Source organism: Leucoraja erinacea, chromosome 5 (genome assembly GCF_028641065.1).
Source record: "Leucoraja erinacea ecotype New England chromosome 5, Leri_hhj_1, whole genome shotgun sequence".
NCBI classification, from domain to species: domain Eukaryota; kingdom Metazoa; phylum Chordata; class Chondrichthyes; order Rajiformes; family Rajidae; genus Leucoraja; species Leucoraja erinaceus.
Genome location: NC_073381.1, coordinates 18,917,327 through 18,943,129, shown reverse-complemented (window position 1 = coordinate 18,943,129; position 25,803 = coordinate 18,917,327). Strand labels below are relative to the sequence as shown.

At 43.2% G+C, this 25,803-nt stretch overlaps 1 protein-coding gene across 1 annotated transcript; it reads right to left on the bottom strand.

Annotated features, from left to right (window-relative positions):
• Positions 1-23,930, bottom strand: LOC129696999 (G protein-coupled receptor 137Ba-like). The gene is made up of 7 exons (XM_055635171.1): positions 23,436-23,930; positions 11,975-12,024; positions 11,264-11,486; positions 8,644-8,793; positions 4,840-4,968; positions 2,574-2,698; positions 1-430 (listed from the first exon to the last, which is right to left on the bottom strand). The coding sequence occupies exons 1-7, from the start codon at positions 23,784-23,786 to the stop codon at positions 313-315; spliced, it is 1,146 nt and encodes a 381-aa protein (XP_055491146.1). The 5' UTR covers positions 23,787-23,930; the 3' UTR covers positions 1-312.
• Positions 23,931-25,803: the final 1,873 nt, after the last annotated feature.

Here is a 25,803-nt window from a genome sequence, read left to right as displayed (position 1 = left end):
GATGGAAAAATGTTATATTTATTATAATTTGATGGATTATTGATTCTAATGGGAGCTGTGCACTATTCACAGACACCATTCTAAAAGTTCCACATAATAGCTATATTGATTAATCACAGAAAAATGAACTGAATCTTTAAGAAAAATTACATTCACAAAGGTAACATTGTCAGTAAGACTGTCCAATTTAAGTTGTCTTTACCACTCATTTTGTGGGAGCTCATTTCTGCAATATCTGATAAGTACTGTATAGTGTGAGCAATTCGCTTCTCAAAAGTGATGATCTGCAGTTCCTTCTTGAACACTTTATCTTCAGATCATGCTTGAAGGGGTGGAGTTGTACAGATGGACCTCTGCAACTATTGGCACGTGATCATGTGAAGTAAAGTCCTCATAGCTTTGGTTCCTAGATCCATATTGATCTGCTGTGCTGTTAACAAAGAAAGGATACAGTGAAATCAGAGACTGTAATGTTGCCTTGTGCCAGAGAACCAATACCATCGTTTCTTACAGATGTCAATAAAACAGCAGCAAAAACATGCTGTGCCATATCCCAATTTTTTGAATCCCCAGACTTTTTTCAAAGCAGATGATTCATCTAGTGCTGCAATGATGAGTGGAGCATTGAGACTCTGCTTCCCTGCTATACAAAACATCAAAGATTCACATCCCAAATCCTGTCACAGGGATCCTCCCTGAAAAACATTTCTTGCCACCTATATTAAAAAATTACATTGACATTTGATGAAGCCATTTTTTTCAATTTCTCAAACTTTTAACGAGTTGTGACATTTACTGCCTGTGGTTGAAGAATTAGCATCTTGAAACATGCGCATGACTAAGAAATTGTAATCTTACAGAATTAATTTTTTTAAATACTGGATGCTGGAAAAGAGAATCTAGTCCACTCTAGATTATGATTGCTTTGACGTCTACAGCTACAACGTTTTATTGACCAACAGGATGGATTTGACGCAGGGCTACAGGCATCTTCTACCATGTGGGAACTCGGTTTGCAGCAATATCATTGCATCTCTCAGAGAAATCTGCTTGAGTTGGTTTAACTACATATTGCCCTTGGTTGGCCTGTTTTATCTAAATATATTGCCCAGCAGCCACATTTGTGACTTACAAGCTGCTTAGGTTACTAACTGTTCGAGAAGGAACTGCAGATGCTGGAAGATCGAAGGTACACAAAAATGCTGGAGAAACTAAGGGTTTCGGCACGAAACGTCGCCCATTTCTTTCGCTCCATAGATGCTGCTGCACCCGCTGAGTTTCTCCAGCATTTTTGTGTACCTTAGGTTACTAACTGTTGTCTAGAACACCTCCCTTTCTTAATCTGGGGAGATCCTGTAGTCGTAATGTAGTAAGATGGATGGGGTGGGTTGATTTTTTTCCCCTGGGGGAAGAGAGGGTGAAACTGTAATATAACCTAGAATTGGTACATCTTGCATCTGCACAAGAAATGCAAATGAGCACTTGGCAATGCAGAACTTGTAAGTGAAACCGGCATGTTATTAAGATGGTTATTGTATCTGATGGATTACTAAACGTGAAATATAATATGCTCCTGTTTGTCATGTTACTTAGTCATTGATGCTATTCTTCACTGACAAAGCAATATTAATAAATGATGATGATGTCCATGGTACTCGTATAATTAGTTATACACTTTATTGTTTTTTGAACCTGGGACCTATTAAATATCTACAGCTCTTCACATCACTGATATGAGGAACTGAGTCAAAATGTTTTTTACCATTGGGAGAAGGCAACAGCTGCTCAAATAAGCAACAAGAGTTTCATATTAACCACTTTGCAAAATACTGAACTAAATGTTAAGCAGTGTTGGTACTCATTGGAGTTTGGGACAATGAAAGTTTTTTTTTTAATATGTAAGATTCTTAGTCGGGGTGTAGCAGGCAAAACAACAGGAGGATGTTTCTCATGGGAGAGTCTAGAGGGCACGGTCTCAGAATAAGGCATTTAGTTATAATTGAGACAAGAAGGAATTACTTGTCTCAAAGGGTTGTGATTCTTCAGAATTACTTGGCCCAGCAACCTGTGCAGGTTGGTATTAAAAGCTGACATAGATTCTTTAATCAGGAGAAATAAGGATTAGTACAGGAAGAGGACATGGCATGAAAGTAAAGTTAGATGAATAGCAAAACATCTCAAGGGGCCGAGTGGCCCACTCCGTGTCACTATTTCTTATGACTTTGCCATGATTGCTGTTGAAAACATTAAGTGCTCATTAATATTTTGATGGTACTAATGCAGAGACTCTGCTGGTATAATGATCAGTAACCAAAGATCGGAGATATAAAATGAGCAGCTCAAGGCCTAGGAAGGCTGAGCTAGTGGGGAAGTGCAGTGAAACAAAATAATTTTTCACGGCAAATTGTATCATTGCAAAGGACGCAGTCACACAGCTAAAGTAGTGGAGTGATACTAACTGGATACTCAAAGAACTGACATAGCACAATGGCTGGGTGGTCCCCTCTTTATCCAGTGGAGTTTACGATTCACCCTCTATCAGCAGTCAAACCAGATCAGTTTCCAGTAATTACCTGCTGAATGCACTGTAGGAAACTGCATTCCAGGCCAAATCATCTCCACTGTCATTGCGCCGAGGATTATCAAAGAAAAACGCTTTGGGAGAGAATCCACGTCTGCAAGGTATTCCGTTATCCATCTGCAAAATACAGGAAAAGCTATCAATGATTGTGGCCCAGACCCGAGCTGGTGGAAGGTTATTTTCAGGCCAGAACAAAAGACACACTCTCCCCTGTCAAGTTTCTGCCAGCAAGAGTGTAAAGTGTGTTGTGATATGCTGGGAATATGCAATATCATGAGTGTTTTTTTACATTTATATTTCACCAATATAAAACAAAATAGTCCAACACAGTAGCATGTTCAAATTCACTATCTGTATCAGAGGGACACCAAGCATCTACTGTAACTTTCATTTATTGTTTACACACTTTGAATTTCTGTTGCAGTCGTTAAAACAATGATCACTGCAAATAACAGCGGCATAGAAATGTAAATTTTGTGTGGTGACACTGTTATATTCACTCACACTATTGTTCTCTTGGGATGTGGCAACTCTTTTTGGGAGCCTGTGATGTGGGTGTAATCGTTATTGCCCTGTGCCATAGAACAGTACAACACAGCAGCAGGCCCTTCTGGCCATAATGTCTGTGCTGAATTCGATGCCAAGTTCCACTGCCTGAACGTGATTCATGTCTCTCCATTTCTTGGATATCTATGTGCCTATTTTAAAGCTTCTTAAATGCCACTAACTTATCTATCTCCATCATTACTGCTGGCATCGAATTCCAGGCGCCCACCACTCTCTGTAATAAAAATGTTTTTAAATTGTCCAGCGTAACTCCTCCACACTGTGCCCTTCTCACCTTGTCTTGTCAATTTGACCCTTTTGCTTTTATGTTTATGGATGTGTGCTTTGCTGGAAATCCAGAAGTTATCATCAATCTTTCGACTTTAGAGATACAGCGTGAAAACAGGTCCTTCGACCCACCGAGTCGGCATCCACCAGCGATCACCCGGTATACTAACCCAATCCTACCCACTCTGAACAATTTTTACCAAAGCCAATGAACCTACAAACTTATACGTCTTTGGAGTGTGGGAGGAAACCGGAGACCTGGAGCCCCATACGGTCCCAGGGAGAACCTACAAACTCTGAACAGACAGCACCCGTTGTCAGGATCAAACCTGGGTCTTTGGCGCTGTAAGGCAGCAAATCTACCACTGTGCCACCCTCTAAGTACTGTTGACTATGGTGAGCCACTTTGATCTGCTGCAGTCCTTATGTTCAAGGTACTTAGTGCTCTAGGGTTTAGACCCCACAATGGTGAATGAATGGTGATATATTTTCAAGTCGGGATGGTTTGCAACTTGGAAGAGAACCTGGAGCTAGTGGTGTTCCCATGTATCTGCTGCCCTTATCCTTCTTGGTGGTGGACGTTGTGGGTTTGAGAAGTGCAGGAGTGGCTCGTGCAAGTAACGAGTATATTTTGTAGATGGTGCTCACTGCAGTCACTGTGCACCATTACTAGAAGGACTGAATATTTTGCGTGCTGGATAGGCTGCCTTGTTCTGGGTGACACTGAACCTCTGAATATTGTTGGAGTCGTAAACGATCAGAGAAGTGACGAATATTTCGTCAGGCTTCTGCCCTGGAGACAGTGGGGAACTTTAAAGAGTCAGGAGGTCATTCATTAACTAGGTAGCATCTGGTCTCTGACCTAGTCTTACTTGGCTGGTCTAGTTTAGTAATGGTGGCCCACACGGGTTGTCAAATGTGGTGAGATGTGGGGACCATAATGCCCTTTCTAACAATAAGTTCCTTCTCTATTTCAGTCTGACTGCGTTACCACTTCTCCTGTACTATAGTCTCCCAACAGATCTTGCTTTAATATGCCCTTATTTTCCTTCATGAACTAGCCTAGGAGGTGTGATAATTACTGTCAAAAAAATGTTTATACCCTCACACCAGCACTTACGCTAGAGAGGTTTGTAAATGTGACACCAATGTCCAGTTGACTATGTATTCAAATACTACAAGAAATTGCAGATGCTGGAATATTGAACAAAACACAATATGCTGGAGGAACAGCATCAGAGGGAAGGGACAGGGCAACCTTTGGTTCAGGACCCTAACTGAGATGGTGCACACTGGCACATTGTCTAAAGGAGAGACTCAACCCAAAACATCTCCCGTCCATTTCCCTCCTCAGATGCTGCCTGATCTGTTGCATTCCTCCAGCATTTTGTGTTTTATTCAAAGACAATGTTTGACCTACTTACCAGACTTTGCGTGGGTCTCCTTACACGAAAGAACAGGACGACCAGAGTGGTGGGAAGCAGTTCCCAGATTAATAGGATCACCCCAAACACCAAATATTGTTTATCCCCCAGTTGAATATGTAGATCTGCCTGTGTGAGACCAAATAATACCTCATTAATAACTTGCATTTATATTCCGTCCTTAACATTGAATACCTGTCAAAATTCACGCACAGACATATAAACTGACAGAAAATTGATATAGTGCTTGAGAAAAGTTGACTGCACAACGAGCCAAAGTGGTAACATTTGAGGAGGATCGTCAAGGAGAGAGAGCAAGATTTAAGAAAGAAATGAGGGCCTTGGCCATTAGGTGTAGATTTATTATGATCTTGTTACTGAGGTGCAGTTAGAAGCTACAGCACCCACAGTGGGGCAGCAAAATTAGAGGCTGCACGAGAGGCCAATCACCTGAGGAAAAGAGGTTTTGGTGCATTGGTGTATATTACATTAGAAAACTCTTCACTGGACAATTTTCGTTTGTACCAAATTCAACCATCTGTCCAATTCTAGTGCTTTATCACCTTTTACCGCTAATGCCCCTGTCCCACTTAGGAAACCTGAACGGAAACCTCTGGAGACCTTGCGCCCCACCCAAGGTTTCCGTGAGGTTCCCGGAGGTTTTGGTCGCTCTCCCTAATGGTGGAAAGTGGTTTCCGCGTAGTCGAGGCTTCTTCTATGTTCCTGCGATTATATCAAAAAAAACAAAAACAGGAAATGGAGCCCAGCAACAGAGGGAAGAGGTGGCCTTTGGTCAGTCTCCATCTTAGCTTCCTAGGTTCCCAGCATCTCACCATCTAGAAGACACAAGAAACTGCCAATGCTGGAATTTTGAGCATAGTTTAAAGTACTGGAGAAACTCAGCAGATCAGGCAGTATCTGTGGAGAGAATGAAATGAGGACATTTCAGGTCCCTTCTTCAGACAGAAGAATCACAACCAGAATATTCTCTATCCATTCCCTCCGCATATGTGAATGTTGTCTGGGTCTCACACCACACAGATGGGACCCGCTGAGTTATCTCATTCACTCAGTTGATGGAAAGGCGTTGAAGTAACCAAGGGATCCAGCAAAATCAGGCCCCTAACAATGTCCTGGCTGCAATTGTGAATACATGTTCCAAAATTAACCACATTCCTGTTCGTATGCTACCGATCTCTGGCATTCCCAACAAGGTGCTATGTCCAATGCTGTCCATTAATGGCAGAACATGTATCACAATCTCACTTGGCAGCAGGGATATGCTGCAACAGTGCCTATACTCACCGACTGCCCACTGTTGCTCAGTTTGGGCTCTGCCTGCACGAATTCACTGCAGAACCTTATTCTGAACAGAAGTGAGAATATACAAAATCGAGTGGTGAAATGAGAGAAACTGCCCCTATAATGAAGTCAGCATGTGACAGAGTGAGGCAGCAAAGCACCTCAGTGGCATTGATGTTACCAGAAATTCTGGAATTTGGGGTTGCATGTTTATGCTGGAAGCTTAACACCAGCTGCAGTCACATCTTATGCAAGATGTTGCGATTGGGAAAGGGCCCAGGCCATCACAGCTGGCTATATTAAGAACCCACTTCCTCAAATGATTGCACAGTTCCTCAGTTAAGTAAGTGTTCCACGTCTGTGTGGTACAAGAACAGGACAACATTTACATCTGGCCAAGCAACATTGGCTAGTGGTGATGAAACAGTTAATAAAGTACTGCAATAACAATACAGAGAATAACAAGTTCAACTCTCCCACCATTCGCAATCCGACATTTAAAGAATCTAGTCGCCACACAAGATCTTTCATTGTAAAAAATCCTTCTTCTTCACTAAGGTCTTTCAGGAAAGGAAATCTGCTCTCCTTACCTAGTCTGGCTTATCTGTGACTCCAGACTTTTGAATGTGGTTGTCCATTAGATGCCTTCTGAAATAGCATTGCAGCGCACTTAGCAATAAATGATCTTCCGTCCCCTTCCCCATCAACCCTGACTTCTTGAAGGTGCTGGGGATCTGGTTCGGGGGGGTGGAGGCATGTGACAAGAATTGGCTGGAGCGGATAGCCAAGGTAGGGAAGAAACTGGAGCTGTGGAAGCAACGCTCCCTCTCTATAACGGGGAAAAATGTGGTCATCAGGTGCTCTCGGGGCTGCTGTACTTGGTGCAAGTGTGGCCTGTCCCTCCCTCCTACGCCACAGGGATCACCCGGGCCGTCTTCCAGTTCATCTGGGGGTCGAGGATGGACTGGGCGCGACGGGTCACAATGCACAAATCAGCAGACAACGGGGGTAAACGCGTGCCCAACGTCACCCTCACCCTGATGGCCACCATTGTGTGGCTGCATCAGGCGGAGTGTAGAGCCAATGCACGTGGGCACCAAGTGTCGCTACCTACTGAGGTTCTACCTGTCCCCGGTGTTGCGGAGGATGGGCCTGGCGCAGATGCCACGCAATGTGCCAGCCAGCTGGACATTGCTGCCCCATCTGTCGTTCGTGGAAAGGTTCTTCTGGACCAACACCATGGAGCAGTGGTCAGTATGGAACGTCCTGCACCATGTCCACCTACCTGCATGGGTGCTGCTCCAACTAGCACAACAGCACACAGAATAAAACAACTCCTTGATTAGTTCCCCACCCACCATTCTAAACACTCACTCCCTCCTCCTATGGCATGTTATAGCTGCAGCATGTAACGTCTACAAAATAAACTGTCGGCATGCAGTCAGATTACTCCAACACCTCCCAGCCTATTACCAACATCATCTAGAGGAACCACAGACGCACGGGATCTCCACCATAGACAAGTAACACCCCATCCTGGCATGGTCTTGCCATCGTCATCTACGAGTCAAGGTTCTGTAAAATATTATCTCAACCTTCAATATTCATCATACCGTTACCATATAGACTGCAACTGTTCAATAAGGCAACTCACAAACACCATCCCATAGGCAATTAGGGATATAAATACTCACTTTCCCAGATGCACCAGGATCCTGCGGAAACTTGACAAGAAAAGAAACCGAAACGTCTGCCTGGTCTCTACAACCATTTTCTATCTGGCTGCTTCACTGAACTGGGGGGGGGGGGGGATTGCAACCTTCACGTGGTCCACCCTGTCTCGACTAATGCAATCAACCCGATGTGCACAAACAAATAGATCAAATAGAACAAGTTGACTTACAACTTTAGGTCACCATACGCAAGATGAAGACTGAACTAGGAATAGGATCCTGACTTTTTAAACAGAAGAATGTCACAGAAGATATACTACTCCTTTATCAATCACCTCTGCGAGTGTATTGTGTCCAGTTCTGAGCACCACCTTTCAGTAGAGTGCAGAGATTCACAAGAATGCCACGTAAAGTAAGTTACTTCAATTGTGTGGAGACATTGGAGAAAGCTGGGCTGCAGAGGAGCAAGTCTACTTTAATAAAGACATTCAAAATAATGAGGGCTTTTAACCAGTGAGGATCCATTCTTTCAGTGGAGTCAGTAACAAGAGGTCACAGACTTAGGGTTATTGACAGAGGAGACATCCTCTTATATTGAATCGTTACTGAATGAAAGGTGCTAATTGGTGAATGGTAATTTTCAATAGTGTTATACACATATCTGAAGGGAAAGTAGCTGCAAGGCTGTAAGAAAAGTTTGGAAATAGAGATGGTCGGAATCTTTTGTACAAATCTCATTCGGGTCCAAATGCGTGGTAAAGATTTCCTTTTCTCCTGTGTAATTCTGCGGGGGGGGAAAGAGGAAAAACTGCAAGAAAGCTGCACTGACCTGATCAGATACGTTATACCAGTCATAATCAAACATCTTCACGTGGTTGTAGGAGGTGAGTGTGATAGCGACCAGGTTGTAGCAGGCCCTCGATGTGTACAGTAATATAATTACCAATCCCACCACTGCAACCTGACACAATGATGTTCCCTGCAAATACAAACACAAGGTGGGTCTTAATTACAAGCACCCTCGATTTCTGTTCAAGTACACAGTGACTATAATCAATACCAAATAATCTGCAGGAAGATGCATTGATGTTTCCTCTTGTGAAATATATTTGTACAAGTTTGCATAATTCTGGTTTTAATTTCACCTAAGATGGTGGATTAAAGTATTGCTGATTGAAATGAGCCAGTGGAGATCAGCACAGACTGCTGCCCTTTCCAGACGGTTACAGAGGTGACTTGGTTGTTGGAGTGTTTGACTGAGATAGGGACCCGAAGAACCATTAAGGATTCGAGTACAGAGAGTGGACAAATAGCCCAATAGGTCCACATCACTCTCATTACAAAGAGAAACACACCCCTGTTCAGGTGAAAAGTCATCAGCTTGTAACATTGACCCTGAATCTGAATCTCTTTATTGTTGTCATTGCACATGGTACAACAAAATTTAAAAGTCAATCCAACGGTGCGATTCACAAGAACAATTTTAAATATATAAGAAAAGGTAAAAATATATACATATAAAAAAATTACAGATAATTTTTGCCACTAATTTGCCATTATGAGGTATTCGGTGTTGTACAGTTATATACAGTTATATAGTAGTGCAAATGGTTAAGTACATTCAGGATGTTTTTAAGGTGCTTGTGAGTAAGAACCATTCAGTTGAATGTGTGTTATTTCTTATTTTGCATTGTTAAGTTCACGTATGGCTATGGGGTACTACTCTCTCTACAGAAGCTGCCTGGCCCGCATTTCAATTTAGATTTCAGCTTTACTGCCTCGGTAGTAAATAGTATTTGCTTGTATATAGGACGTAATGCCACTATGAATGAAGTGGCCCCAGTACCAACCAACAAGAAAAGCTGATCAGAATATTGAGTCTACAAAGCTAAATTGTATAATTGTTATCAAATTAGTGTCTTATTATAGTTGGGGAAATGAGAGATGTATTCAATTATTCCTTTATTTTAATTCTAATCAATGCACACTGTGGCAATAAAGAAACAAACACATTACCTTGGAGCACCCGTGGACCACTTGTCTCTTTGTGCTTTCTCTGTCAGTCAATATGATCATGGCTGCTTTGACTGCTCCATTCCCATAAACCAGCAGAAAATTTTCACCCTCTTGTCTTTAATAAATTAACACCCTTGCTGAAACAAGGGGACCACAACCATACACAGTATGCATATTTCAAATGCACTCTCATCAGTGCCCTCTATAACTTAATTATAAAATCTTTACATTTATTTTCAATTATGGCAACGGAACACAGGGATTCTTTGTGTGCTGTTCCAGAAGAGAGTCTAAGATATTCTTGTGGTATTATTTAACTAGATAGCATGCAGAACAAGCTTTTCACTTTATCTCTGTGCATGTGACAATAAATAAACCATTGAACTATTTCTTAGCAATAAATGATTACATTTTGTCAATGTTCCGAATTTCTTGTTGGACTTGCATGGTGGCCCTTATTCAAATTGTAAACTCGTAGATCCTTCTGCATCTCACAGCTCTGCAAACTCTCAACAGTTTGATAATACACTTGTTTTTCACATTTTCCCATATTATTCTCCATTTGCTAGATTATCAGCTTTTGCTTAATCTGCCAGATCTTCACTCAATCACAATATACTCAAGGCAGAGAATTGTAAATGAATAAAAAAAGCCATTTTATATAAACCCTGGTTAACTGCAATCTAAAAGAGTCTTATTTAAAACCAAGTATAAAAGAGGTGTTGACACAAAGAACTGCAGATACTGTTTTTCAAAAAAAATGACACAAAGTGTTGTAGTAACTCAGCAGGTCAGGCAGCATCTCTGGAGGACAAGAATAGGTGACATTTTGTGTCAGGAACCATCTGCAGACAGGTTGCAGTAGGGGGGAGAAAGCGGGAAGAGAGTTGAGGGCGGGAAAAAGCCAGGCAAGTGATAGGTGGATTCAGGTGCGAGGACAGAGAGGGGGGGGGGGGGGAAAAGGGGGGGGGGGATAAAGTGGGAGGGGAGGAATGTTTTTTGATTAGTTACCTTAAATTGGAGAATTAATTGTTCATACCATTGGGTTGTCAGCTACCCAGTGGAATGTGTTCATTGTTCATCCAAATAAGTTGATTCTGAAACAAACTGGCTCAGTTCTCTTCAGTTGGTTCCTGATTCTGTCCTTAAATAATATCCCATTGCAGTGACTCTAAATGTATATCACTACACAGGAATCACAACCAATTCAATGGCTGATGTTAATCAATGCTCCTGCCTCCCAATGCACATGCCTTCCCAATGTTAATACCGACACTCCTTGATTATTTCTGCTACATCACCGTGACGCGGGAGAATTGATTTCATGGGTAATTCGGTTCTGAATTAATAAATATGGTAAGAACATTCCATGCAATATTTTTGATGGAAAGCGAGGCTAATCTCTACCCCATGAAATTGTTGGATAAACAAACCTTAGATTCTAAGTATATGTTGGCCAGGGACATTTTTGCCATCTTGTACAGGCTGATGGAGAGGGTGACTGCGCACAGCACGAAGAGCGTGTCGTTGACGGCCACGCGGACAAACACAATGGTCCTGGTGTCAGAGTGTGTCATCTTCACCAGCACGGCGCATGTTAAGTTGACCACAAAGAACAGGAGACTGGCCAACAGGAAAACCAGCTGAAGGGGGAGCCTGGAATGGAAAAGAAACCAATATCAACTCAGCCCACCTCAGCCCATTTTCCATTAAAATCTTCATCCCTCATTTTGTCATCTCTTATTTCAGCTATTCAATGCTCTCAGCCTGCACCTTGTCCTAATATTTCCATATGTTTAGGCCATTCCAAAAATCTGCTGCCTGCATGCTAACCCACTCAAGCCCCATTGGCACATATTACATCTGTGTTTGCTGAACCACACTAGCATCTGCCCCCACACAAGCTTGAGTTTAAAGTATTCCTTCTCATGTTAGAGAGTCACTTTGCAAGAGAGAGGGAGAGAGTGTGTTTTATTGTCATATGTCCCAGTTACAACAATTGAATTCTTACTTGCAGAAGCACAACAGAATATGTAAACAGCGTGCAATGTAAACAACACTGTGACTTGTCTGTACGATGACAACACATTGTAGATCATGGCTATTACATGGCAGCAATGAAGTGCGCACTGGAAATGCTTTACCTGTATTTTTGAAGTTCTGGGTAGTACTTGGATTTTGCTTTGAAAATCACCTAGAATATGGAAAAAGAAATTCCTGTTTATACAATGTGATTCACTGTTCACAGATGGACCAACATGTGTCTGACAGATCCACAGTTTACCAAAATACCTTCATTACCAAGGCACAATGTTGCTAGGATGGAGTGGTAATAGATTTTCCCCAGCTTCATTTCATCACAAGGCTTTCAATTAGGACCTTTGAACATTAATTGAAACTGACCACAACACAAAGTTAATGTTGATGTTGGCAACGCAGCATTGCCTTTTTTCAAACTAAATAATAAAGAAATTCATCCCGCATGTCATTTTCCACTCAAGATAAATGTGTCTTCTCCAGTTCTGATACAGCGTCAGCGACCTGAAACATCAGCTCTGTTTCTCTCTCCACGGATGCTACCTAACATGTTGAGCATCTCCAGCATTTTCAGACTTCCAGCATCTGCAGTTTTATTTTTTTTATAATTTTGTAAGATAAATACGGATTGTGTAGTAGAACTTCTTTTTGAGTTTGTTTTTATTATGTAATCTAGTGAGTACAGCGTTTACAGGCCTGTTATGCTGCTGCAAGTAAAACATTCTTGATGTTCTATTTTAGTACATAAGACAAACACACGTGACTCTTGAATCCTACTCTTGCAGCTGGGGAATTTAAATGCAATTAAATAAATCTGGAAAGTTATGAAAACTGTAAATTCAAAGACAGTGTCTTCCCATCAACCATCCGGTTCTTGAACCAGCCTGCACAACCCTAACCACCACCTTACCCAGACCAAACTACTAAGGGCTGTATAGGTTGCACAAGGTGCTTTGACTTGCACAATTATAGAAACATAGAAAATAGGTGCAGGAGTAGGCCATTCGACCCTTCGAGCCTGCACCGCCATTCAATATGATCATGGCTGATCATCCAACTCAGTATCCTGTACCTGCCTTCTCTCCATACCCCCTGATCCCTTTAGCCACAAGGGCCACATCTAACTCCCTCGTAAATATAGCCAATGAACTGGCCTCAACTACTCTCTGTGGCAGAGAGTTCCAGAGATTCACCACTCTCCCACTTTTTCTCATCTCGGTCCTAAAGGATTTCCCCTTTATCCTTAACCAGGACCCCTTGTCCTGGACTTCCCCAACATCGGGAACAATCTTCCTGCATCTAGCCTGTGTCTTTCCTCAGAATGTCTTTCCTCAAATTATGGTCCTTTTAGCTAGTATGACTGATAATTCATTGCATTATTTATTGTATGATTATTTATCATGGAGTGTTAATGTTCTATAAAAGCTGCGGCAAGTGAGAATTTAATTGTTCTGTGATAATTAAAGTCTCTTTACTCTCGAGTCAAAGACATGTTGGTTGGCAGGTTATTTGACTGCTCTAAAGTTATCTCCTATATTAGGTGGATGAGAGGGGCATTAAGATGTTGATGAACAGATTACAGAGAAATAAGTGGAGGAATGCAGTTGATGGGATTGCTCAGAGGGCTGCCACAGACTAGATGGGTTGAATAGTCTCCTACATCACGAGACAGTACGAGTAGACTTTCGACAAAGTCTCCAGAGTTGGAATTAAACCCAACATTCTCTGGACCAAGCACGGATGCTATGTAACAATGACGCAGTCAAGGATGGGAAGTTTGTGGGAAAGAGATGAAGTTGGTCACGTCAAGAGAGGAGAGCAGAGAGTTTGTCAGCTACTTGATGTGGCTGCAACAGGCCAGCAGGTGGCAGTGTTTCCATGCACCTGAAGCAGGCGACGTGAACCTTGTCAACTACTCTCCTTCTAGGAGAGACAGGAAACTGCAGGTGCTGGAATCTTGAGCAAAACACAAAGTGCTGGAGGAATTCAGTGGGTAGGGCAGCAACTGTGGAGGAAATGGACAGGTAATTTTATGGGTCTGAAGTCTCTGGCACTTTGTGTTTTGTTCTCCTTTTAGCATTGCTCAACTCATTAAAAACCAATCCAATAGCTCACTTTGGGGACAATATGTAATTTGATGTAATATTAATATTAATTTGATTAATTTGACAAGCGATCCTGGCAGAAATGCTATTAGTTTTAAAGCAGTGAATGTTGCATTTCTTTGATAGCCTCCATGCTTCTTTCAAGCTGCCGCAGAATACATCACCTGCACTGAACTCCCTGTGAAGTGCTGTCCCTGTTGCAACAGGGAAAGCACGGCTGCAATGTGTTCACAACAGGTCCCACAAGGAACATCCTAGTAACGGCAGGAAATTCTGCTTTAGACGGGAAAACTAAACTAAGTTATGTAATAGTGTCATGGGATATTTATAACTGCTAAAGAGGAAAGAAGGGATCTCACTGTCACGTTTCATCCAACAGAAGGCACCATCAACCCTGTAATCTGTTCATCAACCGCCGTGACTGCCTCGCCAGCAGCTCGTCAATCCTTTCGCCTTTTTTGTTATTTTTAGTGCGTCTAAAGCTATGTATTAATGTTTCTCGGTATGACATGTGAGGGGTGGTGGGGGAGGAATAGGGGGAAACTGATTTTCAGTCACTTTCCTGGATGGAGATTCATCTTTTCTCCATGTCGCATCTTCGCCCCCCCCCCCCCATCTCGTGCCTACCAACTGGATTGGTACGGCCTTTCCTACCGGAGACTGGCCCAGAGCTTCAGCAGCAGGCGCAGCGTTGAATTACCATCGCGGCACCTGGGATCCTTGTCAAGGATCGCCGGTGTTGGAGCTCCGTCCAGCGGGGCCTGCTGACTATAACATCGTGGAGCTGTGGTCTGCGGAGCTTCTAGCCGCGGGCGTGATGCTGACTTTAACATCGCGGAGGCCTGGAATCTTTTGCCGAGGGTCGCCAGTGTTGGAGTTCCGCCCAGCTCGGCTTGTGGACTTCGGAATCCTCAGTCTCCGGTAAGAAGTGGCCGATTCGGAAACTCCAATTGTGTTCCAATCCGTTCTGACGCCGGTTTCGATCATTCCGGCGAGAGGGCCTGTACATCGGGCCGTCCGCAGTGGCGACTGCAGAGGGCTCTGGGCCTCGACCACGGGTGAACAATGAGGAAGATGACTGAACTTCATTGCCTTCCCTCACAGTGGGAAACGTTGATTTCACTGTAGTGGATGTTTATGTTAAATTCAATTATACATTGTGTTATTTTTATGCGTATGCTGTATGCTGTATGGTAAATTTAATTGTACCAATTGGTGCATGTGGCAATAAATGTGAACTTGAACTTGAAAATGCTGGAGTACTTTTTGAGGGCACTCTCGGAGGGCCACTTCCAATGACATGTGAGACCAAGGCACCACTGGACTGAGGTAAAATGTACCAGTAAAATTCTCCTGAGCTGGAGGCCAGCTGGAATGCTGAATGTGGTCAAGGCAACATTTGGTTTGAGGAGGGTGGTGTCAAGGGCCAGGCTCATGAGGCAATCTGTGGGGTAATGATGGAAAGCCAAGGTATATCCCCCATAAAGAATGTGTATTTTAACTGAGGTGGTTTAAGGGCTGGACTCCGAGACCCAGGACCCACTCAACACTTCAATTTCACCAATGGGGGCTTACAAGTGGTGAGAAGGTCTGTCCCTGTACTGGTTGCCTCTGTGGTCTATGGACTGTGCATGGGTCACGGATGCCCAGATGCCCCTGTGTTGATGCATCAGATGCACAGAGGAACAAGTGGATAAATGAAAGAGCATTGAGGGCATTAGTTGCCTCAACATTCATGCCAGTTGTGTTAAACGCTCTACATAGGTTAACTCCCAATACAGTGCATTTAATAGAAACATAGAAATATAGAAAAATTAGGTGCAGGAGTAGGCCATTCGGCCCTTCGAGCCTGCACCACCATTCAATATGATCATGGCTGATCATCCAACTCAGTATCCCGTACCTGCCTTCTCTCCATACCCTCTGATCCCCTTGCCACAAGGGCCACATCTAACTCCCTCTTAAATATAGCCAATGAACTGGCCTCAACTACCCTCTGTGGCAGAGAGTTCCAGAGATTCACCACTCTCTGTGTGAAAAAGGTTCTCCTCATCTCGGTTTTAAAGGATTTCCCCCTTATCCTTAAGCTGTGACCCCTTGTCCTGGACTTCCCTAACATCGGGAACAATGCTGCAGACCACATATATTTTTTCAATTTTTTATTTCCGAACATTACTTGAGGGAAATTGTGGCACTTGGCTTAGAACAAAGAATAAAGCCTCACAGAGAATACTGATGAAGAGATGCACCAATTCCAATTAGACAGACGGTCTCAGTTGAGTTGTATCGCCTTACCTAACTATAATTAGCTTGTTAGCATGTACTTTCCTGGTTATATTTTACACAGGAAGTCATAGACGAGTGAACACAATGGGCAACTGACAAACGTTAATGACATTTAAAGAGGGAATTGGATTAGTATTTAAAAGGAAGAATATAAACAGATGTGGAAAAAAGCCAAGGGGCTTTAAAAGGATTCAGATGAAGAATTAACATTGATTGTAGACATAATGCCATGTCTGTCATTCTATTTATATCAGCTTACAAGAACCTCTAGATTCTCATTGCTTGCTTCAACACTGAAACCGAGATAATGATTTTCTTAAGGTACCCTTCTTGCTGGTGGGCAAATCTCACTGCATGTTTCACCCAGGGAGGTTTGAAGGTGGATAAGTCACCTGGATCAGATGGACTGCACCCCAGGGCTCTGAAAGAGGTAGCTTTAGAGATTGTGGAGGTCTCAGTACGATCTTTCAAGAATCACTAGCCAGGAGTGGTTCCAGAGGACTGGAAAATTGCAAATGTTACTCCGCTGTTCAAGAAAGGAACGAGGAATCGGAAGGGAAACTATAGGCCGGTTAGCCTGACTTCAGTGGGTGGGAAGATTTTAGTCCATTATATTAAAGATAAGGTTTCAGAATACTTGGAAGCACATGATAAAATAGGCTGAAATCATCATGGGTTTGAGAAGGGATCACAAAATCTTGCATGACAAATCTGTTGAAATTCTTTGAGGAAGTAAATAGCAGAATAGACAAAGGGGATGTTGTTTACTTGTATTTTCAGAAGGCCTTTGATAAGGTGCCGCATGAAAAGCTACTAAATAAGATAAGAGCCCATGGTATTAGAGGGAAAGTACTACCAGCGATTGCAGCTTGGCAGAATGGCCTTAGACAAAGAGTGGGAATAAAGGGCACTTGGCTGGTTGACTGCCAGTCACTAGTGTATTTCCGCAGGGGTTGATGCTAGGGCCACTACTCTTCACTATTGTATATTAAGGATTTGGATATGGAATTAGAAACATAGAATGTAGGAGTAGGCCATTCGGCCCTTCGAGCCTGCACCGCCATTCAATATGATCATGGCTGATCATCCAACTCAGTATTCTGTACCTGCCTTCTCTCCATATCCCCTGATCCCTTTAGCCACAAGGGCCACATCTAACTTCTTCTTAAATATAGCCAATGAACTGGCCTCAACTACCTTCTGTGGTAGAGAATTCCACAGATTCACCACTCTCTGTGTAAAAAATGATTTTCTCATCTTGGTCCTAAAAGACTTCCCCCTTATCCTTAAACTGTGACCCCTTGTTCTGGACTTCCCCAACATCGGGAATAATCTTCCTGCATTTAGCCTGTCCAACCCCTTAAATTTTTTGTAAATTCCTATAAGATCCCCCCTCAATCTTCTAAATTTTAGCGTGTACAAGCCGAGTCTATCCAGTCTTTCTTCATATGAAAGTCCTGCCATCCCAGGAATCAGTCTGGTGAACCTTCTCTGTACTCCCTCTGTGGCAAGAATGTCTTTCCTCAGATTAGGAGACCAAAACTGTACACAATACTCCAGGTGTGGTCTCACCAAGACCCTGTACAACTGCAGTAGAACCTCCCTGCTCTTAGGTTCAAATCCTTTTGCTATGAATGCTAACATACCATTCACTTTCTTCACTGCCTCCTGCACCTGCATGCCTTTGTGGCTTGATGACTTTGATGAATTGATGACTTTGTGGCCAAGTTTGTGGAGTGCACAAAGATAGGTAGAGGGCCAGGTAGTGTAGAGGAAGCTGGGAGTCAGTGGAAGGACTTGGACAGGTTGTGAGAGTGGGCAAAAAATTGGCAGATGGGATACAGCGTAGCAAAGCGTGGGGTCATGCACCTTGGTCGTGGGAATAAAAGCATAGATTATTTTCAAAATGGGAAGAGGATACAGAAATCGGAGGTGTAAGGAAATTCAGGTGTGCTCTGATTTTAGGTAATCCGTAACAACTGACCCCCTCCCCCTTCACCCCCCACAGGCCCTTTCCTTCATCCCCTTACCAGCTCACTTTCCCCTAAACAGGGCTTTAAACTGGGATGTAATGTTAAAATTGTACAAGGCATTGGTGAGACCAAATCTGGAGTATGGTGTACAATTTTGGTCGCCCAATTATAGGAAGGATGTCAACAAAATAGAGAGAGTACAGAGGAGATTTACTAGAATGTTGCCTGGGTTTCAACAACTAAGTTACAGAGATAGGTTGAATAAGTTAGGTCTTTATTCTCTGGAGCGCAGAAGGTTAAGGGGGGACCTGATAGAGGTCTTTAAAATGATGAGAGGGATAGACAGAGTTGATGTGGATAAGCTTTTCCCTTTGAGAATAGGGAAGATTCAAACAAGAGGACATGACTTCAGAATTAAGGGACAGAAGTTTAGGGGTAATATGAGGGGGAACTTCTTTACGCAGAGAGTGGTAGCGGTGTGGAATGAGCTCCCAGTGGAAGTGGTGGAGGCAGGTTCATTGGTATCATTTAAAAATAAATTGGATAGGCATATGGATGAGAAGGGAATGGAGGGTTATGGTATGAGTGCAGGCAGGTGGGACTAAGGGGAAAAAAATTTGTTCGGCACGGACTTGTAGGGCCGAGATGGCCTGTTTCCGTGCTGTAATTGTTATATGGTTATATGTTATATGGTTAAACACTAAAAAACACCAAGACAAAATCTCATTGAACCCTCTGCTCTTTATAGAGCTTTAAACCCAGCACTCTAAGATATCTAATTTTCAAGTTTGTGAGTTTATTGTCATGTGTCCCTGATTGGACAATGAAATTCTTGCTTTGCTTCAGCACAGCAGAACATAGTAGGCATTGACTACAAAACACATGAAATTGCAATTAAAAATAGATACATGGTGAAGATGGAATTCCCCAAGAATTCTTTCTGAAAATATCCTGCAAGAACTTTGCATTGAATGAATCCCATTTATCAGATTTTTCATCATAAATGTTCTTATGCTGCTAGCAAACAACAACTTGGAATTTTCTACCCCAGAGATCGCTGGAGGTTATTTCATAGATAGAGAGAGATATGGCAGAGAAATGGGCCCTTCAGCTCACCATTTCCACACCATCAAGCACCTTTTTTTTACACAATTCCTACACCTTAACACATTTTGTCAAGCTCCTCACATTTCCATCAGCTCCCCTAGTTTCTACACCTCCCATGTTTAGAGAGATACAGCGCGGAAACAGGCCCTTCAACTGGTGATCAACCCGTACACCAGCACTATCCTCCACACTAAGGACAATTTTACACTTCTTACTGAAGTCAATCAACCTACAAGCCTGGAGCTGTAAGGCAGTGATTTAATTGCTGCACCACCGTAATATGCATATTTTTTAATTTAGAATCATAGAAAGTAGAAACAGGTCCTTATGCGCAACTCATCCACACTATACCCCTCTAAGCTTGTTTCTTTTGTCAATTTGACCCATATCCCTCAAAACCTCTCCTCTCCATGTACCTGTCCAAATGTCTTTTAAATGGTGGTATTGTACCTGCCTTAAATATTTTTTCAGGCAGCTTGTTCCGTATATCCTCCACCCTCTGCATGAAAATGTTTCCCCTCGGGTTCCTACTAAATCTTGTCCTGTCAACTTAAACTTATGCCCTCTAGTTTTTGATATCCCTACTCTGAGAAAAAGACTGTGCATTTACCCTATCTATTTCCCTCATGCTTTGATACATTTCTATAAGATCCCCCTCAGCCTCTTGAACTCCAAGGAATAAAGTCCTAGCCTGCCTAATCTCGCCTTATAGGTCAGACCCTCAAACCCGACAACGTCTTCGCAAATCTTCTCTGCAGTCTTTCCAGATTAATGGCATCTTTCCTATAGTAGGCTGAGCAAAACCGAACACAATACTCCAAGTGCAATTCTTACATGTACAGCTGTAACATAGTGTCCAAACCTTCATACTCAATTCCATGACTGATGACCTTAATTCTCCCCTTCATGAAAATAAGGATGGGGAAGAAAATTGAAGCACCTGAAGGAAACCCTCATGGTCACGGGGAGAATGTGCAAACTCCACAAAGACAGCACCAGATGTGAGGATTCACCAAGTCTCTGGAGCTGTAGGGCAATGCCGTGACGGTGACAATGCAGAGAATGGAGGTAGATTTTGAAAAATCAGGAAGTCGAGGGATTTGGGGAACTGAGTGTTTTCAGCTTTTAGAATAAGCCTGGAAGGAAGAAGAGACCGTGAAGGCAGAAAGGTTTAGAAAGGTGATACAACGAGTTAGAACATAATCTAATAACACCACGATTTGTGCGGTTGGGATAAAGGGAGTGGATGATGTGTCAGAGATATACTTGGAGGCAGTCAATGGTTTTCTGAGTATTTTCGGGCAGGGGGCGGCTACAGAGCAATGGAAAGGAGTGTGGCTATGGTTCAAATTCGGGATGAGAATTTTAAAAGCAATATGTTACCTGAACAAAACCCAGCGCAAGTCAGCGAGGATGATAGGTCAACAGAACTTAGGGTGAAGTAGGATACAGACAAATGAGTTTTGAATGAGCTTAAGACGGGAGCCTTGCCTCTGGAATGTTGGAAGAACTGAGTGTGCAGGTCTCAAATTCATGACGCAGGCTCTCAGGTTGTAAGGAATGGTAATGAGAAGAGTACTGTCACCAATCTGGGAAAGGTAGACAAAGAGGACATAGAATTGGAGGTTTACACTGGAGACAAAGGCTTTGTTTTCCCAATATTGAGTGGCTCATTGACTCAAAGAGAAGACAAAATAACATTCATGAGCGAAAGCAAACAAAGCAAACAAAGCGAAAAGCCTGTACAAAGCGAAACACGTTCTCACATCCCATCTTGAAAGGGCTGAGTGGAAGTAGAACGTTAAAGGAAGGTTTGGCAAAGGTTTTGCCTACAAAATCACCAGTTATATCAGATCCATAAATCTGTCCTCATTCTGTTTGTTGTACTACTAGTTAGCAAAAGTGTAACTAAGAGGCAAGAAAAGGAATACCTTAACAGCTTGTTTTATAACAAGGAGGACAAAAGAAAGGATTACGCTGTGGACCAAGTATTAAAGGAATTGCTTTGAAACCATTCATTTAATGGGTGGAAATGATCAACATGAGGGGAAAGTATCAAGACAACTAGGTGCCATGATGATGCTCCATAAACTGACCCTGATACTGATCTGTCGTCAGGGATATTTGTGGCCACTGTGTGGCAGGGATCAATGCAACAAAAAGATCGAGGGGTTTCCTCTCACACACATCTTCAAAGATGGCAGGACTGGTTGTGGTGTCCCTATTGGGCACGAAACACATGGGATCCAGGATTTCTTAACTTGTGGTATGGAATATGTAGCCTTTATTAAAACTCTGTTTAGCAATTACAATCATTTCAGGATTTGAGGAATGACAAAAAACTACAATTACGTGGAGAACCGTGTTTACTTTACAGCAGGGAAAGTTATGGGAAGGTTTTATCAGTTATATTTCAGAATATTGAGGGTTCTGCACAGAACCTGTTGCAGTTAACAGGTCGATAGATGGTGGGCAACTCAAGGTGGGCTTCTCATGCTTGCAAGTGGCCCTGCTGCGGCTGCCATGGTTCAATAGTGTAATTGGGCAAATGAGGAGGAATTGGGAATGTGCAGGTAGTGGAGCTGGGAAAAAAAGTGGTTCTTGGGGTTTGTGAGCTTGTGGTAAATCAATGAGGGCGTTACATGGGGAAAAGGAGAAGCTTTAGTGAAGTCTGTCAGTTCTTCATTTTCAACTGATTTCAGTTCTGCTTTTTGTGCTTTTATTATTCCGTGGGAGATATAATGAGTTCCTGGATTTGAACATTTTCATGGCGGTCCCTCCCCCTACATCTGCCTAACCTACTAATCGCAATGCTATTCCTGAAGCCTTTTAAGTTTGGCAACCTATTATTTCTGTCCAACGTAATTGTAAATCTGTGCACCCTTAAAGCAGAGAGGTTCTGCTCATGTCTCTCAGTGCCCACCTTCACCCAGCAGGAGAGGACCAAGTCCAAGTCTGACTGCAGTCTGGTTTCCCCACGTCAGGTAGGTGGGTCATCCAGCAAGTGAGCAACCAGTGAGAAAACAGCAAAAGGAGTGCCATGAGGTGGCAGAGGGACGTGTTTAGGACCGTTTGTTGCAAGACTATTTGTCTCCCTCACACCCACCATGCTGATTTGGCAGCTGCTAATGGATGGTCACAGAGAGAGGAATCACTTTGAGGGAAGATGCTGCAACATCACAGCTCCCTGGATCACAGTGGAAGCAAAGTGGATTTTAAAATTTAATTTTTAATTAAAAATCTCAAATTCAGAAGAATAGCCTGGGCAGACTGATCCCTGGATTTGCCACCTTTTCAGTGTCTAGCTTGATTCCTGCCCTCAATAATATAACATCACAATAACCTCTCTGGAGGTAATCAGGTGAAATACACACCAAATGCAAATTAAAAAGAAGCAAATTGCTGGAAACTCCACTGGACAGGGAACATCAATGGAAAGAGAAACAGTGAATAATTCAGGTCAAAGATGTCTGAAAGCTTAATACTATTGGTATGACACGGTTACTACATGTTACTACAGTAACAATAATATCACTATTAAGTTGGTTACAACACAAATTTGATAGGGAACTAGAGGACCAATCAAAAGTTACTTTGGAAACTGCCAAGCAGACGAAAATTCTGTCTTGTATTTAAACAATGTCAGGGGAAAAACTGTTTCCTTGTTTCCATTCCCGCCAGTAATCAGACACCATCGTCTCTTACAGTTTCATCCCGGGTGATCATCGAAATTGACAAGCGAGCGGCTATTGACACTTGCGCACCAATAGTCTATTGAATAATAAAACACGCAGCCTTTCCTACTTTTAGCTTGCAGCAACAAAAATAAACATAGCTATTAAAAAGGCAGGCCTTTGTTTTTTTTGAAACCCCTGTGGGAGGAAATAACTTCGTTATTGTGAATCTGAAACTCCCCAACCTCGCCCCTTTGCTGATTGGGACATTTATAACGCGATTACTATCACACTTAGGGACGCGTTATAGCAAAACTCCCTGTAAATGAAAAGCGATATGTTTACTTCTAAGCTTAACTGTCAGAATGCAGTTCAGCAACTCGAAGGCTTTTGTGGACAAGAAACAAACGCGCCCGCACTCACCTGCGTGAAGTACAGGTTCATCAAGCTTAAACTGAAGAACTGGAGGCAGACTGGGAAACAGTACAGCAGCCAGTAAGGGAAGGGACCGAGCGAGTTGGCTGGCGCAAAATCCTCGAAATAAAACGAGAAAAGGATGGTCCTCAGGGCAGCCCAGATCAAGCAGAGGAAGAGAAACACGGTTTGGTAGCTCAGCCTCTTGTGCCGATAGTGCAGAATCAACAGGAGCTGAACGCAGACAAACGCGAAGAGCAGCGAGTAAAAGACGGTGTAGGCGACTGTCAGGCCCAGCTTCACAAAGGAGATGGCTGGAGAGAGGGTGGGGAAGAGCGGCGCCTCGCCCTCCGCGTCCATCGCTTCACTGCCGGCTGGCAGGTCTGTGCAGCCATGAGATCAGGCGCTTCATGTCATCGGGTGAACAAAACAAAAGGCTATACTTCCTGCTCCCGCAGCTGGAGACTGGCAGATGAAGCACATGACCAAAGCAAAATGATTCATTAAAAGGGAGGCTCCCTCTGTCAGAAGACAGAGATACCCTACTGTAGCAGCCCGGCTTTCACCGAGAGAACACTCTCCGCTTTGGTAGAGACACGCAGACGGAGCATTAATGGAATGGGCGCAAAGTGCTGGAGCAACTCAGAGGGTCAAGACCAAAGATTATAGAACTCCTCTAGTATCTTTGGTCAAGACAGAATCTGCCTGACTCATTGAATTACGCCAGCACTTCATGCTTTAAAAATAAGCCAGCATCTGCAGCTCCTTGTGTCTACATGAACTGAATGGACGTGGACCACGATGCAATGGACAATGGACAATAGGTGCAGGAGTCGGCCATTCGGCCCTTCGAGCCAGCACCACCATTCAATGTGATCATGGCTGATCATCCACATCAGTACCCCGTTCTTGCCCTCTCCCCATATCCCCCGACTCCGCTATCTTTAAGAGCCTTATCTAGCTCTCTCTTGAAAGTATCCAGAGAACTGGCCTCCACCGCCCTATGAGGCAGAGAATTCCACACTCACCACTCTCTGTGTGAAAAAGTGTTTCCTCATTTCCGCTCTAAATGACTTACTCCTTATTCTGAAACTGTGGCCCCTGGTTCTGGACTCCCCCAACATTGGGAACATGTTTCCTGCCTCTAGTGTCCAAACCCTTAATAATCTTATATGTTTCAATAAGATATGTCTCCTCCTTCTAAATTCCAGAGTATACAACCCCAGCTGCTCCATTCTCTCAGCATATGACAGTCCCGCCATCCCGGGAATTAACCTTGTAAACCTACGCTGCACTCCCTCAATAGCAAGAATGTCCTTCTTCAAATTAAGAGACCAAAACTGTACAACTGGACTTCCGGTGGCGCTATGGAGACCTAAAGTCCAGCGCCAACCAGCTCCGACTCGAGGAAGGGAAAAAACGGGAGAAAACGGGACCTACCTGCAGCGATCGTAATCTAAACGGCAGCCTGCGTGACGTCATCAGGCCTGCGACTCAAGATATGTCGATACAACACACCCCCTCCCGTGGAAGAAAACCGGGTAAAGGAAGATCCCAGACGGAAGAAGAAGGCCCTACAGAAGCCTCGGCCTCAGTTACAGTGATGGCCCAAGAAGAGCTTCCAAAGAAAGTGATGGCCCAAGAAGAACTTCCAAAGAAACCCAAAGGGAGAAAAACGGAAATGGATGATCTTAGAATCTTTTTGGCTGCTGAACTGAAGATTTTTGGAGAGAAATTAGACACCTTCAAGGTAGATCTTAAAGCAGAAATACACGCCACAGTTGAACAAATGTTTGAAAACTGGAAGCGGACGAGGGAGGAAGAGGTCAAAAACCAGATGGAAGCGATGGAAGCTAAACTCGTTTCGTTGGAAACAAAGGTTCAAACAGAGATGGACCCTATCCGCCACGAACTTAATCAACACAGAATAGCGATAACCGAGCTTGAGAAATGTGCGGCGACAAGTGCAGAAACAGTAAGTCAGCTCCTTATTGAAAACCAACGTCTCACAAGTATGGTGAGCAAACTAAATGATAAATGTATTGATCTGGAAGGGCGTCAAAGACGTAAGAATCTAAGAATTGTAGGGGTGAAAGAAGGAAGCGAGAGGGAAATGGGCACTCGGGATTTCGTGGCAGACCTTCTACATACAGTCTTAAAACTGGATCACAAACCTCTACTCGGTCGTGCCCATAGAGCACAGCGACGTCGTACGCAAGATGTTGCCCACCCAAGACAAATAATCGTAAAAGTCCTACAGGATCATGAATTTGATGAGATAATGAAGAAAAGTGTTCGGAGCGGTCAACTCCTTTTTGAAGGCGTGAGATTTAGCATATACCGAGATTACTCGACAGAGGTCTTCAAGAAAAGAATG